The sequence below is a fragment of the Drosophila rhopaloa genome, unplaced genomic scaffold, assembly GCF_018152115.1.
Source record: "Drosophila rhopaloa isolate 14029-0021.01 unplaced genomic scaffold, ASM1815211v1 contig_3, whole genome shotgun sequence".
In the NCBI taxonomy this organism is placed as follows: domain Eukaryota; kingdom Metazoa; phylum Arthropoda; class Insecta; order Diptera; family Drosophilidae; genus Drosophila; species Drosophila rhopaloa.
The window spans coordinates 22,568,299-22,585,388 of NW_025335123.1; the positions used below are offsets into that span (position 1 = coordinate 22,568,299).

The window sequence follows — 17,090 nt, forward strand, 5'->3', positions numbered from 1 at the left end:
GTGTTTGTGGTTAAACTTGTCACACAAGACGCTTGCCGTCTTTTTCTTGCACACGGTAAAGCCGCCATATTGCCAGCTCGCTCTTTGTCTCCTCTTTCTATGTGTGTGTGTGGGTGAGTTCGTACGTGTGACAAAATACATTTGGCTTCTTGGTGTTGGTGACTTGAGCCGGTTGCCTTTTCATTTGCACGCCTTTTGCCATCTCACTCGCACTCGCTGTGTTTGCGCTCCAGCTTTACTTTTGGCGACAACTTTTGTCACACGTCGACGTCAACTGCGACGTCAACAGAGGCAGCGGCAGAGGCAGCGATGTCGGCTGAGGCAGAGGTGAACGTCAGCGTACGTCACTGCTCTTCTGCTTTTTCGCACTTGCGAATTTCTCGTTTCTACGGCTAACCCCCACCCCCTAGCAAATCCCAAATCATTTCATTTACATTTTAGGGACGCATAAAAGCTGCCAAAGCGTCTAACAAGCGTTTAGTTTTTGGCGGGCTAAGGTGCGCAGGGGGAGGGGGGCTAGAAACAGTGAGTAGAGGGGCTAAGGTGGTCAAGGGGGTTAAGGGCGCCCCAAATGGCGAAAAGGGAGATTACGAAGAGGATGAGGAAGGCTAGAATAGGCAGAGGAGGGTTAAAAATGGTCAAAGGGGGCCTAAGATGGTTCAGAGTGGGAAAACATTATATATACAAGTCACAAGAGTCACAACATAACCCTCAAATAACCTACAAAGCTGGCTCCATTTATCATAACTTTTAGAATCCCAGTGAAACGAATGCTATTTTATGTTTCCGAGTAGATATAATCATTAATTTAAGGATAAACCGTTTTTAGGACTTATGCATCTGTTTTCGACCTATAATTTTGTTAGCTTAAAAGCTTTATAGCCCATAGCTGAAGGATGTATGTATCTCCGTTTTAAAGCTAAACTTTTTGCATTCTTTTTTGAGGATCGTCCTCATTTGGTTATTATTTTAGCAGCAGATATTTTGGGTACTTTTTGTTACCATTATAAATATAAGTGATCGACATTCATTTTAATTTATTTTAAGTTATTTCTAATAAGAAAAAACACAATTCTACCCATTTTACCAAAGTGATTTTACGAGCAGTGTCTTTGATTGTCTGGAGGTCATTGTAGGTCAACTTTTGTGCCTTTAAGTGCTTCTCGCAGCCGCTTTATTTTATCTCTGGCCGAGAAATGCCACCCCCTTTCAACCCGCCTTATTTATCTCACCACACCCCCCAACCACCTTCCATCCCCCGTCGCATTTATCTCACCAAATACCCCTGCCCCTTTCTTCTCCCCGGCCCCTCGGCAAACATTTGACCATTGAAGCGCATTTTTCGCTTGCGCGTCATTTGTCAACTTGGCTGCTTTTTTTTCATTATTTGCTTCTTTGCCGTTCTGCCGCCCCCCGTGTTACGCCCACTTTTCGCCTCACCCCCCTTTGAAGGTTGTGATTTACTGTCCTTTTTCATTTGCCTCTAGCTTCTGTTTCACTGGCGGTTCTCTTTTCTGTCCTTTTTTGTTTAATACTACTTTTTATATATTTGAAGTTTTTTTTATTTTTTTTGTATTTGTTTAATTTTTTTTCCTAAGGCTTTCTTGAGATTTTGCTTTTTTCTTATTTTTTCATATTTAAGGCTCCTTCTAAAATTTGTATTCTTTTCTTTTTTGTCCCTTTAATTTTGTATCATTTTCTCTTAGTTTGATTACGTCTCTTTTTATATTTTCTCCTCGTTTATATTAAAGAAATACAATTTTTCTAACAATTTACTTAATATTTTAAACTCTTTTTCGTTCATTAAATTGTTATTCTAACTCTAGTTTTCTCATCATTTATTGTTTCTTTTGTATCTTCTTTATGTTATCTGTTAGTTTTACTTTTAATTAACTATTCATTTGATATTTTATCTTCCGACTGATTTTTCTCGCACGTCCCTCCCTCCTTCTTCATATCCTTCTCTCCCCCCACTCCTTCTTCTTCTTCTTGTAGTGGTGTCAGCTGGCTTGTTACTTCTAACACGCTTTTTCTGCTTTTGAAGCGACGTCGCTGCTTTCGTTATTTTTCGTTATTTCGTTGGTTGGTGCCATTTCCCATTACACACACACACATAGAACCACTCACACAGATACACTTTCATTCACACTCACACTCTCGCACACGCAAACACACACACCTACACACAGGCGTCAACTCAACACTTTTGGTTCGAGTTTTTGCTTTTCTTATTGGAACTCCCTCTCTCTCTCTCTCGCCCTCTCACTCTCACCTTCTCTCCCTCTCTCTCGCACTTGCACACGCCCTCTGTCCGAAGAAACTCAACACTCTTTCGCTCTCTCGCTCGCACTCAAACACTAGCCGCATGCACCCCCTATACGGCCATCTCGTTTGCACGCCCATAAGAGAGACGGTGGAGAGAGCGAGAGAGCGCGAGCGGCGGCAGCGCAGTCGACGTCGCTTATTTTCGGCGTGTGTGTATTTCCATTTCCATTTCCAGTTTCCAGTTTGAATGCGACCGGCGTGTAGTTCGTGTCGTCATCGCCGCTCTGTCGCCTTTGTCGTTTGTCGCCCGTCGTTTACCGTTTTGTCGTCTGCCGCTTTATTCGTCGTTTGTTGCTTTCCCCCCTCGTTCGTCGTGTTTCGGCTCTCTCTTTCACCTCCTAATTCACCGGGTTCCCTTTTGTGCTCTTTTTTTTGCGTTCTCCTTATTGGTAAACAACAAACAAACAAGAAACAACTAACAAACAAAACAAAACAACATCTATGCAACGGCAAAATGAGTAAACTTAAAATTGCCAAGTGAAATTAAGAAGAAAAGCAAAAGAGAAACAAAAACAAAGGTTCATATATTTTCTACGTTTTGCCGTCGCCAAAACAAGAAAAGGCAAGCAAAAATTGAAAACAAAACAAAAAAGCATGCCACAAAAAAGAAAGGGCAAACAAAAGAGAGAATAAAAACGAAAATAAGCAATTAAGAAAATAGTTTCAATAAATTTTAAAGCCCCAAAAGCAAAATACGGAAGGCTTAGAGTCAAAAAAGCAAAACAAATTTTTATATGTTTTGCATACAAATAAATATGTTTGAAAAGCACTAAAATAAGGGCTGTAAATTAAAGCGTAGAATTTGTTTTTTAACAAATTAGGATTATATGCTTTAAAAACCAACAAAATTAGGGAACGGTTTTACAAATTATAATTATACAGGCTATTTAAAACAATATTATTTGGTATTTACCGCAAGAAAATCTTATATAAAGAAGTAAACTATTAAAACAGTAAAAATCCAAGCAGCAAAAGCCATAGATTTAAAAAAAATTAAAGAAGGGAAAAGAAATAGGTGAATAAAAACTCATAATCACGCCAAAAACATTTTTAAAATAGTGAAAAATCCCTATTAGGAATGCACAAATCCAGAAATACTTACAAAACTTAGTAGATAAAGGCAAAAAAAAAACAAAAGATCAATCAAATGAGCTGAAATACAATGCGTATGATACTATTCAAATAAAAACTATAGTTTAAGACCTCAAATCTGGGCAAAGCAAATGTTATTATTATACAATCCTAAGACTCGGGCAGCAATCGCTATAAATCCTTTAATAAGTAAAGACATTCAAGTTTTAATAAATAAACAATAAACTATTGAAAACGACACTGATCAAAATGTATAAAATGAAAACCAAAATCAAGGCAGGAACTGATTTAACACTCAAAAAAATCTCAAGCGGCGAAACCAACTAAAATTCAAATCCATTTTTTCTATAGCAATTAAACAAGAATTTTTTTGAAAACAACAACTGAAGAAAAAGAGAGTGCCAGTGTATGTCAACCCCATCCCAAATTAAAAATCAAGTATAAAAACAAGTACCTGTAGAACAAAAATAAAAATCATCTAAGGACATTTTCGAGAGATCCCTAAAACAGAGATCGCCGTGGGAAATCAATTCTGCATGACGCACTTGGTTGTTTGAAACGGTTATGTGATGAGATACGACGTCCAGGAGCTGCTACTTCATCAGTCTGCTGAGGATCCATTCGCTAGATTTGCCAATGGGATGGCATATCATCCATTTCTGCAGCTAACGCAACGACCCACTGACTTCAGCGTATCCTCGCTGTTGACGGCGGGTAGCAACAACAGTAATAATACTAATAATAGTAACAGCAGCGGAAACAACAACAACTCCAACAACAATTCCAACAACACCAATAATAACACCAATAATCTAGTGGCCGTTTCACCAACGGGTGGTGGTGCGCAGTTATCGCCGCAGAGCAACCACAGCAGCAGCAACACCACCACCACCAGCAACACCAACAACTCCAGTTCCAACAACAACAACAATAATAATAACAACAATAATAATAATAACAACAACAACCATACAAATAATAATAACAACAATAATACGAATCAAAAACAAGGACACCATTTGAGCACCACCGAAGATACAACATCGCCAGCTGGGACACCACCACCGCCCACAATTGTTGGTGTACCGTCAATACCACCCCCCAACAACAACACAGCTGCCCATCCATCGCACCACCCAACAACAACAACAACAGCAAGGGAGGCTCATCACTCACCAAATACGGGTGCCGCTGCACCACCCAGTGGCGTAACGGGCTTACCGCCACCCACACCGCCGCACCACCTCCAACAACAACACCAGCAGCAGGCCCCACCACCACCACCCCCCTATTTTCCCGCTGCGGCACTGGCCGCCCTCGCTGGAAGTCCGGCCGGACCACATCCGGGCCTATATCCCGGCGGCGGACTCCGCTTCCCGCCACACCACCCGGGTGCCCACCCACACGCCCACCACCTGGCCAGCGCCTACACCACCGCCGAGGACGTCGTCCTTGCCTCGGCCGTCGCCCACCAGCTGCATCCGGCGATGCGCCCCCTGCGGGCACTGCAGCCCGAGGACGACGGGGTCGTCGACGATCCCAAGGTCACGCTGGAGGGCAAGGACCTGTGGGAGAAGTTCCACAAGCTGGGCACCGAAATGGTCATCACCAAGAGCGGCAGGTGAGTCTATCCATTGCGTCTTACAGAGTATTTCCGCAAGCGATCTCAGTATTGGGTTTCCATGTTTCCAAATGGGGTATACAAAAGGTACTTATCACTAGGGAAATAGGTGACCACATGAAAATGTGGATTTTCCAAGCCAGGATTAATTATGGTGAATCGGTTTAAAGTGCTCCAATTGGTACCGATCCCAAGTTTCAATAGAGTTTCTAGTTACATATATGGGTATCCTATGATACCTAGATCAAAGTGTTCCAAGTGTATCTCAAATATATTGTCTATATAGAACTCTTCCCTCATAGAATATTTATTTATATGGAAGGAATCCCTCTGACATTAGGTTTTAAAAGAAGTTCAAGTTGTAGGATCCCCAATTGGAACAAATATTACTTGTGAAGATTATAATAGTATAATACCAAATTAAATTGTTATGTTTGTAAGAAAACATATGTGTTACAAGGTGTCATGTCCTAAATCGGTATTCATATTATTTGACAGAGTTTTGAGTGCCCATTTAGGGAAAATGTATTTCCATTGATATGTGCCGTATTTAAAAAGGTTAAACTAAAATGTGTGAATATTTAATGATTATTTGTCAAAAATCTGCGCTAAGTGGAATTAAAAGCTTACAATATTTGTATTGAACAAATTGTGAAAGCAATATTAATGGTTCAATAAAATTGTTTTTTTTTTGTAAAAACCAAATTCTATATAAATAAAAATAGTATTTTGGAAATGTTTGCTGCTATATTGGGTTTTCTCGAGCTTTTGGCAATCGAGGACACAGATCTCCGGCCGTTGAATCTCGAGGCGTTCCCGGGCCGAAGGTCAGGTCACAACCTTTGGGCACTTGAGCACGTGTGGCGACGTCTCAAGCTCCCATTTAGCCGTTAAAAACCGCTCCCAAGTTCCACGCCCAGTTGAGCTGAAAGTAGGTGAACAGACGCCCCTGTTCTTCCCCTTTTTTTTTTTTTTTTTTGAATTTTTCCATTTTTCCAGCATGTCATCAGCCTCAGAAACTCAGACTCTCTCCCTCGAGAAGATGATGATGATACGATGATGATTGTATGTCGACGACGTTGACATTCAAGCTGCGTTGGCGCGTGAAAATGCGTTTTGAGCTTCACACCTACTTGAGAAAGTATTCACGGAGACGCACACATGCTCAAAGTGAGTGTGGAGTGAGTGTCAAGTGAGTGCAAGATGTGGCAGCTGTGAATGCACTCAAAAAAGTCCCAGATAGTGCCGTCTCACACTTGGCAAAAATTCAGGGCTAAAAGGCAGTGCTTCCTTTTTCTATATAATAAAAAAGAGTGATTCCTTAATTTAATATTTTGGTAACAGTATTTGTTTCTAGTCATAAATATGAAATATCTAATATGTATAATATGCATATTAGTTATTTATATATCAGATAATTCATCTTTATGATTAGAAAAAGGCTATTTTCCAAAAGTAAGAACATCTACAATTGTGTAATATTAATCCTAAAAATAAGTATAAATTTTTTTATTTTCTTTTTTATGTCCTTCAATTACTCTTTCATTTTTACGGTGATTCATTGCCCACCAAGCCAAATTCAATTAGCTTCTGTTGTTGCTTTTTTAAGCTACAAATTGCCTGACGCCTCGGCTAAGCTTCTTTGGCCAACGCCTTCACCGCCCCTTTTTCTATATATATTCACGTATATATATATGTATATATCCATATAGTTTCAATGCCAGTCTGGCGGCGTGGGCGTGGCAACAACACCAATAGAAAGTGGAAATAAGCGCAAAAATAAAATATTTGCAAATAGTTTTGTGTGCTGAAAGTTGCGAATACGTCTGGCCAGGTGTCTAGGGCCCCTGGCCACGCCCACTCGCCGCCAACCGCCCACGCTTACGCCCCCAGTTTTATGCAAGTAGTTGCATTTTGTTGTTGGTTGTTCGCACTTGGGTAAATACACACGCAAAAAACACAAAACAAAAAACTACAACCGCAAAAACAACAAAACACACACCAAAAAAGTTGGTGAAAATTATATTTTTCGAGCTTAAGGAGAAGGGAGTTCCTGGCCATATCCTTAAGCTCATTAGCAGTTTGGCGACTTGAAGTGTGAAACTAAACGAAGTGCCCTAGCCATGGGCATAAAAAACCACTACAATCATACAACACTTAAAAAAAATCCTTTAACCAGTCCCTTGAGTTTCCGCTTTAAAAAATGTGCACTCGGCAAAAATGCAATTAAAAGATTCCTCTTATTTTAGGAATTATAAGATCATATTGCATTTATACATATCCTAGCAGCTAGTTAACCTCTTTGAAATGTTTTAAGTATTATTCCTTAAAATTCCCATAGTTTTATATTGGGTCTGGAGTTTCTATAAATTGTATTTGCAAAAGTGATATGTGGTAATATGTACTTTAATACTAATAGTTCGCTATAAAACTGGATAGTCTAGGCTTTTAAAATTAATAATTAGCGAAGAAGAATAAGCTTGCAAATGGTTATAATAAATATTATGTATTCAAATTGTAGATTATACAACTACCATAATATTAAAAAATATATTACGTTGGATGGATGATATGCTAATGCAATTTTTTCTCTGTTCTTCTGAGTTCATGACCCTGCAAAAGGGGCGAGGGAAAAAGGGGGAGTGGCTGGGGCTTGCCCCAAAGTGTGGCATGCAATTGTTGCAAGAAGGGGGAGGGGGCCGGCCCTAGATGAGGAATGGGAGCAAGCAAGATGGGGAGAGAGCGAGAGAGGCAGAGAGAGAGAAAAGGGGAACCCCCGAGTGGCTTGTAAAAGTTTTAAGTACTTGTACCTAGCACACATATGGAGATTAAGGCTGTATGTAAGTTGCAACTTTTTTGTACGCCACACACTCAGTTGTTGTTGCTGCTGTTGCTGTTGCTGTTATTGTTGTTGCTGTTGCATGCTTGCGAGACGTGCGAAAAAAAAAATAAAACAGGCAACAACCAAATGGCAAAACAGCAAACAGAATTATTGTTGCCGCTTCTGTTGCCGTTGCCCCATCATCATCAATGTCAAAATTATTGTTTTTCCTGCCGCCCCCTTGGAAAACACCACCACCCCTTTTTTTTCGCCTCTCCATGTGAGTGCCACTTGAATGTTTTGCGAGTGGATTTGCATTCACTTGGCTCGATTCAATCACTTTTTTGTACTTCCCATTTTATTTTTTTTTGCGAATTTTGTTTCGATTCATTGATGCAATGATTTGAGGTTTCTGGCTGTAGTTTTTCATTCAATAAAGTTATTAACGTGTTTGGGGCAGCTGAAAATAAATGAAAGCTGGAAAATAAGTCATGTAACAGAATCATTTGTAAAATGCTGTAGCTTGTATTTTAATTTAGATAGAGAATTAAGTTATAATGATGTCCATATTGTACCCTTTCTTTATTCCTTTTAAATTAAAATCAACTAACTTTAATAATTTAAAGACTATAATTATAGTTCTGCCCATCGATTCCATTAGTTTTCTCCCTTTTTCACAATTTGTCGCTGGCAATCAAATCGTTAAAGCAAATTGCGTGAAATCTTTCTGCGTTTTGCAGCTTGTTGCTGTGACTTATCAATTAATTGAAATTGCCGTCTAAGCGCAAATAAATAAAGTCTCGTCCCCGCTTTTTCCACACCCCTGAACACTTGGCGACACTTTCAGTGCGAAAGTCAAGCAAATAAGATTTGAAATACAAACAGCATGCCAGCACACAGGGAAACCATTGAAAAAATCTATAGAAAAAATGTCAAAAATTATCAAGTGTTGACCCCGCGTAGAAATGAGATAGAGAAAAGCAATAAATAGCCCATTTATAAAGATGGTGCGAGAGTGCTTTGATTTCGCAAGATTCTAGCTAATTGAAAGTGGCAATTTATAGGCGTAGAATCTTTCCTTGAAACCCCATTCTATAAACAGAATAGCTAGAAACTCAATATGAATTTTATATTCCCTGTTGTAGATTATTTGGATTGTGCACAGATATTTATATTCGCTTTCGAGAGCTATTAGATAATCTTTTACCATAAATTTTCTCCTGTGTATTTATCGTGCCCCCTCTAAATTTCTAATTGATGTCAGACTTTGTGCCAGGCATGCGATAATGTGACAGACAAAAATATTTAATGACACGCCAAAGGACACACACTATGCCACTTTTCCCCCGGTTTTCTTTTTTTCTGGGGTCAACCCCTGGGCAACCGCCTGTCAAAGTTCACTTGTTTAATTTTCATAAATAAAAATTTTCCGTTTCCTCCATATTTATTTTTTTTGTATATTTCTCCGTTGCTTTTTCGTTTTGGGTAAAAACTCAGCTGACGGCGACAAAACGCAATCAAAGTGCACTGGCCTGCCCCGCCCCCTCACGCCCACCTCCTCTAAGCCGTAGGCTCAATTAAATGGGCGTGTCTGCCTACTAGTTTTTTTTTTCCGTTTTCGTTGTCCTCCACAAAGTCATTAGCGGGCGGGGTAAAGGGGTCAATTGGGGGTTGAGGACGAAATTTTGTTATAGTGTACAACCCTTGAAGGACCACCCATCCAGCGATTTTCCCTGCTCCACCATCTTGGAAACGTTTTTCATAATTGTGTTAAAATTGTCGTCCTGCAAAGGGGCTGGAAAATTATCGATGTGCTAAGTTGACAAATACGCAAAAGGTTAAAGGGGGTGCCACGAAATAAAAGGAAAGCCCCCCTTCTAAATTACACTTAATTTGCTTAGCAGCTTAGAAATTTCCTCGGCAATTTTCCTTTTTTTGTAACCCGCACCGAATTCGCTTGACAATTTTCAGCTTAATGAAAAATGCATAATAATTGGCATAGCGATAGATAGTTCCTCTACATATGGTATATATGGTATACATATACATATATCCTTAGGGTATCGCGGTACTTCTTGGAAAATTCATGAATCCTTTGGATAATTTGCGCGTAATTTGATTTCAAATTGATTTCACCGGCTTCGCAGGATAGAGCTTATGGGAAATCGGTGGGATCCAATAGGTAATTGTATATGCAACCGGTAATTATTTACAAAAATTGTTAGTGGGCAATTTGCTACCGTTATGTGCCTGACATGTAACACAGTTTATGGAAATATATTTTAAGTTTATAGATTGTTACGTGTTTTCGGAATTACTTTATTATTTTAAAGATGCTAGTAGTTTTATATATGAAATCTCCAATTATTTTCGCACCAGTAACCCCGTGGTTATCATGGCTTCTATAGAAGTATACTTGCATAATCCCCTAATGAAAATGCCTTTAGTTTTTTATGTGATCTTCACAAGACAACCATTTCAATCATGGCCGACTGACTGACAACCCTCAATCCTAACCCTCCAAAACAAATGGGTCTCCCTATCTGCGCCTATAAAGTATGTATGAAAAAAAGCAAACCCGTTTTGTTCAAACTACAATCCGCACCACCCAAAAACTGAAAACCGAAATCCAAATCTGAATCCGACGCTGCTTAAATTACAATAAAAATGTCATAAAAAATTTGAACAAATTAAAAAGCGACAAGCGTTTGAGAAAAAGAGAGACAGAGAGACATTGAAGTGGCGCATTTTGGTGGCTGTTAATTTAAATTGCATTTACGCCCACTTGGAATTAAATGGAAATTAATTTGACGAACACCAAAATTTCTGTTTTCTGTTTTTTTTTTTTGGTTCGGCTAATTAAGTGAGCGCTTCCGTCGCCGGTAAAATCAAGCCCCCTCTCCCCAAAAAAGAAAGAAAAATAAAGCGCCCACGCAGCGGAAGTTGCAAGTTGGAAGTTGGAAATTGAAGCGCGGCTAGCGGTGCTCTTAACTTGGCTTAATGACGTCTGAGTTTTTGGTCAGAGAACCGCAACCAGCCGAAAATTGATGGTAACAAAATGCCGCTAAATGGTTTCGGGCTTAATCGAGAGAACTCCGCTGTTTACACGCTCCGCTTGGCTAATGAGACGCCAGTTTTGGTGGGTAACTGATAAGCCTAATGGGTGATTATCACTTTTAAGGAAAAGTCGTTGAGAAAAGCAACACCGGAACGATGGAAATGGAACACGGGTACAACGGAATGAAATACCAAGGAATGTCTAAAACCTTTCAATTCGCAAAGAAGTACTTATCCAGAAAATGACCACAACGGAACCGTGGAATTGGCACACCATTTGACCACCAAAAACCCTTGACAACCACTAGTAACGCCCGGAATTCGAAACAGCCCGCCTTGAATTGCATGGAATGGAATATTTAAAACGCATTTGCTGGCTTCCAATTTTTTTTAGTTTCTTCTTGTATTCCTCTTTTGCTCCTCGGACAACTTGGAAATGCATAAAGCAAACAACGCAAAATATGACAACCAACAACGACAGCAACAACCCAAAACGATGACGATGATGACGTCCTTTATAATGAACAACATGAGTTCAGAAGAACCCAAAAAGAAGAAAAGAAAAGAAAGAAAGAAAGAAAAAACACAAAACCGAACAGAAAAAGGAGAGACAACAAGCAAAAACAAAAAAAAATTCGCACAAAGAATGGAGCAGCATTAAAAAAAAAAACCAAAAACTGAATGCCAGGCGAACTCAGCAAGGAGAGTGCGAGTGAGAGGGCCTGCGAGGCGAGAAAGAGACAGAGCTAGCGAGGACGAAGACGGCGTCTTTTTGGCGCCAGAAAAATAACGACAATGCCTGACGAATGTGCGTGGAGTGCTGGAGTCTCAAAAATCGGGTCGGCAAAAGGGGGAGGGGATCGCGTACAGACAAGGTCAGGAATATAGCACTTAGGTCCAATATCTTAAAGGATATTTTCTTAAGATAATCAAATTGTAATACAGACTCCAACCTTTATCTAACAATTTTGTGGATTAATAGTGGTTAGTTCTCTTAGGTAATATCCTTTAAAAAAACATTTTAGAAAATGAATTGAAAGGTATTTATAGGTATAGGTATAGGTTTTAGTCCTGAGTTTTTGTAACAATATAAATTATGATAGTTATCCTTAGAGCTATTTTCTTGACGACTGCTGTATTCTCGCCAGTGGGATTTCTGTGGGACAGAGAACAATGCATCCAAGTTGTTAGCTGGACATGTGTTTGGCATTGGGGCCCACTGAGCAAAAAAGTATGAAAGAAGCGAGAAAAAGCCTCTCTCAAAAGCAGAGAAAGTGATCGAGCAGACGACAAACTGAAAGGAGGTGAAGAAGCAGCATCACATCAGCAACAACACAAACAACAAGAAGAAGCAACAGCCAAGACTAAAAGAAATGTCAAAAACAATGAGAACGGTCGAATGAATTTGACAAACATTTCCTAGATGTACGATGGCAGATCAAAGGAAAATCGCCGGCAAAAGCGGCAGCAGAAACAAAGTCAAAGACGATCTCTCGCTATCCCGCTCGCTCACACCGATCAAATTAGTCAAATTAGCTCTCTCTTTCATAAAAAAAAATTTCAACCGAAAGCATCCTGTGATCTTGGATCCTAACACTTTGTTTTAGATGTTTTCTTAATTTTCATTTTTAATTGGTTTTCTTTTATTTTCAAAAATTTTTCGTTTATTACTAACATTACTTTCGTTACAGTTTTCTTTACTTATTATTGTCAACCTATTGGTTTCATTCGTTACCAATTTTTTCTCCAAACTTTTTTTCGTTACTGATTTTCTTCCTTCTATTACCTTTTGTTTACCCTTTTTGGTTCGTCTTTTGTCCTCGTGGCAAATTCACGCGTTCGAAGCAAACTTGGCTTGGCTTGTAGCATTAGTTTACACTTGATTAGAACGCTAATTGGCCAAAAAATAAAAAAAAATTCAGTCACAGAGGAACACGATGGCAAAAAAAAAGGACGCTCACTGAGCTGGGAAATTTTCGCGGAAACGTGGCAGGCAGTTAAGCTGGTCCCCTAATCCTTTTGATCTATGCGATATACCTGAACCTGATCTTATCTCTAAGTGATGGAGAGCGGTTTGATGGTATTTAAATTTTCCAGAAATTAGAAGTATCGTTTTCAAAAGAGCAACGTATGTAGATATTTAATTCAGGTTGTTTAAAACTCACACAAATTATTTGTACTTGTTGGCAGGGCTTTTGAATCTGCCTATTGTGAAAAAGGTTAGAAATATAAAAGCTGATAGTAAATTGAAAAGATTTCAGACAATAGACACTTGCAAAAGTTGCATTAGCTTCTAAGCCCTTAAAAGTTATAAATGTCGTAACTCGTTTTATTTACCTTGCTAAAAATAAATGTCTTGGTCTGGAAATGTTAAGTTTTAGTTTAATGCAATCCTCCTGGTAGCCTCTTCTTCTTCCCCGCTCCCCCGATTCCCCGATTTTTGCTTCTATATATTGTATATATTCTGCCGCACCGAAGTTTGCTGAGCTGAGACTGGGGCGACGCTTTATGAATTTTAAGTGGCAAAAATTGACGAGTTGCTTTGGTTTTATTTTTTCTTTATTATTATTATTGCTGGTATGCACATGTGTCTGTGTGTGTATGTGTGTGCATATTTATTTAATATTTTCTGGTCTGAAAAATTATACAAATTGTATGGGGCATTTGGTGAGTTTTAACTGCTCTGCGTGTTCTGTTTGCCTGATTAAACTGCCAAACAAAAACAGAATCAGAAACCGAAAAGAACAAGCATCAGCACAAAACACAGGCGGCCAGCCACTTACGTTTTTGGTAACACACACGAATTTATGTTGCCACTTGATTTTTATGAATAAAAATTCTTCTTATTTCGGCTTCGGCTTTCTGGGAAAATAAAAATCAAATTTATGTAGCACCTACACCAGGGTCTCCCCCATTCCAGTTTTTCCTGTCGAGGGTTTTCCACGAGGGAAATTAACACGAAGCCAAAAGGCAATTACGCACGCACATCTACAGAATGGATGGTGGGAGGTTGAGGGAGGGTCCACTGTGCCCACTCAGGATACAGTGGAGACTCGCAGAATGATCTATGAAGAGATTTAGACTCTTGGATTGGAAAGAACATGTAATTGAAAATAATCTTAATCTAAATTTACGACATATTTTGTGATTATATGTTTGAAGATCACTTAAATATTTTGTGTTCGTTGTCGAGAGCTCACTGTAGTGGCACTGAACTGTTGTGGTTGTTGCTTTTAGGTGTCAATGACGTGTGCTATCCGTTTGCATTCATGCCCAAGTCTTTTTAACTGAGCAGTGGTAAACTTGCCAACAACTACAATGTGAACTAAGTCAAGAAATATAGTAATAGCAATTTCAACGATTACACCAATAAAAATAAAATCTTCACCAATAATTGTTGAAAAGTAATTACAAATATTATACCAAAAATTAAATGAAATGATAATTTAAGACTCGCGAACAATTTAAAGAATTTCCCCATAAAAAAGTTTTTAAAAAATATATTTTTAACAAATAAGATAATTGTTATCATTTTTACTTCAACAGATTATAAGAAAAATTAAACCAATAACTTAAAAAAATTACACCAACAATTACACCAACGATGCTTTAAGAAACTTTTTTTTAGCAGCTGCTCTCTACATCCTTCGTCCTATCTCTGTGGCTTTTTCCCACCTCCTACCGTTATTTTGTGTGTGCAGTCAATTAACGGCAAACAAAAGTTTTGCAGTCTATGCTGCGTTTTGCAGAACTCCCACTCACCTTTCCACCCACTTCTTCTAGTGGGTGACGAAAAAAAATAATATATATACATACATATACATATATATTTTCATCGCAGCAGCAAAACTTTTTCGCCTCATGCTTTACATATGTATGGTGTTGTTTTGCTGTTATATTTTTTTGTTTGTTGTTTTACTTTTTGTTGTTTGTCTGCCTGCATCGCGTTAATTGAGTGTGAAGTTGGGCTTTTGTTGTTGTTGTTGATTTTAATTGTTAAGCAACAAAGGCGCGAAATATGTTTTAGCTGTTTTGGCTTTTAATTAAGCTGCCAGCCCAAAAACAAAAAGCCGGGCGTAAGAAAAAAAACACAAGCGAGACAAAAAAAGAAATATGTATAAGAAGTAGATTGCGTGCAAGTGGCAGTAAAAAGTGTTGATTTCATTAAAAGCATTAAAAGCAATTGCAGCAACAAAGTCAAAGTCACACTCCCCATCTCTTTCTGTCGTTTTGGCCGCTCTGGTTAATATACAAATATATTTTTTCTGTTTTTTTTCCGATCGTGTGTTGACTGCATTTAATTGTTGTTGTGCACATGCCTCTGACGGCGACGCCGGCGTCGCTGCTCGCGTTCGTTGTCACTTTGAGTTAACAACTCGATTACACGCTCCGCCTCTGCCGGCGTCGCTGCCGACGTCGCTGTCATCGCCGCCGGCCATGTGCAATTTTTTGAATTATTAATGAATCTCAGCAACGGCCGCAATAAAACAGCAGAAAAGCCAGCAAGAACAAAGAAGTCAAAAACTTGCCAACAAAGTAATACCCTTTATCTTTATTTTGCCGCAAAAGCATGCTTTTGGCCTCAAAAACACAAAAATCCTTCATAGAAGTATGTTAAATCTAAATAAATTATGGGGTTAAAAAATGTAATGCATTTTTCAGAGAATAAAAATAAGTTAAGCTAAGTTTTTGACCACAAAGGTCACTTAAATATTCTGCTTTAAAAGCATGCTTTTGGTTCCAATTGAACTAATCCGAAATTCCCATAAGAAGTTTTGAACCACAAAAGTCAACTAAATATTCGAATACTAAATTTCCTCGCTCCACATTCCTTAAAAATCAATATCCTTTGGATCCCCAATCTCTATATAAATGTTTTAAACTACATAAATTTCTCAGATTTGCTTTTGTTCAGAATTGTGTTGGGTTCGGTAGTCCCCACTTTCGAGTACAGGGTATGAAAAAGGCAGCAGAGGAAGAGCAAGATAAAAGCAAAGCCAGTATACAGCAGCCGGATCGTGTTAATAAAAAACAATTAATATTAAGTGTATGTTTAGTGCGGCTCTTGACGCTGTTGCTGTTATTGTTGTTGCCTGCTGCTGCACTCGTTGATTATTTGTACTATTAACGCGTTGTCAGCAGAACTCGTTATCTGCCGTCTCCCTCTCGTCGCGTGTAATTACTTTTAGTTGGTCATAATTTGTCAATAGCTATTTTGTTGCACTGCCAATTGCCAGGCAGTCGTCAGCAGTCAACAATTGCAATCGGGCCCCAGCAACAACACCAGCGAAAACCAATGCAACGGAAGTGCAAGTGTGCAATCGTGTGTGGAGAGGAAGAAGAAAAGAGAGAGAAAGAGAGAAAGAAAGAGGGGGAGAAAAAAGGGAAGGAGGTGGGGAAAACAGAAAGTGGAACAAGTTAGGTGACAGGCAGAAACAACTTTGCCAGATCCGAACTGTGATTGACAACCGTCAATTGCGGGAATTCACATCGCCTGGGGAATTCCATCACACGCTGCTCGTTACTCGTTACTAGTTGTCGTTACAGTTCAGATTCCATAGATGTTTTTATACTTATCCAATTGTTTGTGAGCATTTATCGCATATCTTAGTAATTAATATTTTGATAAGCTTCTCTAATGTTTACATTTCCCATTATTATTATTACTTGTTTCTTCTAACTCGTTTGTTGTCACTCGCTACTCGTTACTCTTCAAACAACTTTTCTATGAAATTTGAAAATATGACCTAAAGGCCAGACTGATTATATTATGTTGACTTTATTTTATAACTTAAATTATGTTAAATGCCAGCAACGTCAATGTTTTTCAAATCCGCACTCGTTACTTTCCTTCGAAGTGCTTGGTTAATTAGCATAATTGAGATAACTGGATGGCCGACTCGAACGAACACAATAGAAGGTAATCCCCATTTAGCAAGACCCCAGCCTCCTCCCCTATTTCCTCCTCCCTCTTCCGGTTCTCTTCGCTCTTTTTCTCGGTCCGCTGGTCAAATCCCTCTCGCTCAACCTGTTCCCGCTCCCCTGCGGGAATCGTTCGCCGGCGCTTGAACGATTTTTGCGAGCAGAATCGCACAAAAATGGGAAGACAAAGGGGCGGCGGAAGAGTGTGGATGGGGGAGGGGGGAGAAGGTCAGCTGCCTGAAGGGATCCGAT

The 17,090-nt window shown here is 39.1% G+C and overlaps 1 protein-coding gene across 1 annotated transcript in view; it reads left to right on the top strand.

Annotated features, from left to right (window-relative positions):
• Positions 1-2,969: 2,969 nt before the first annotated feature.
• The window catches only part of LOC108045342 (optomotor-blind protein), a 63,969-nt gene continuing 49,848 nt past the window's right edge, over positions 2,970-17,090 (top strand). Inside the window, 1 exon segment of the mRNA XM_017124639.2 lies at positions 2,970-5,038. Within this exon segment, the coding sequence (XP_016980128.2) occupies positions 3,987-5,038 (1,052 nt within the window). The 5' untranslated portion in view covers positions 2,970-3,986.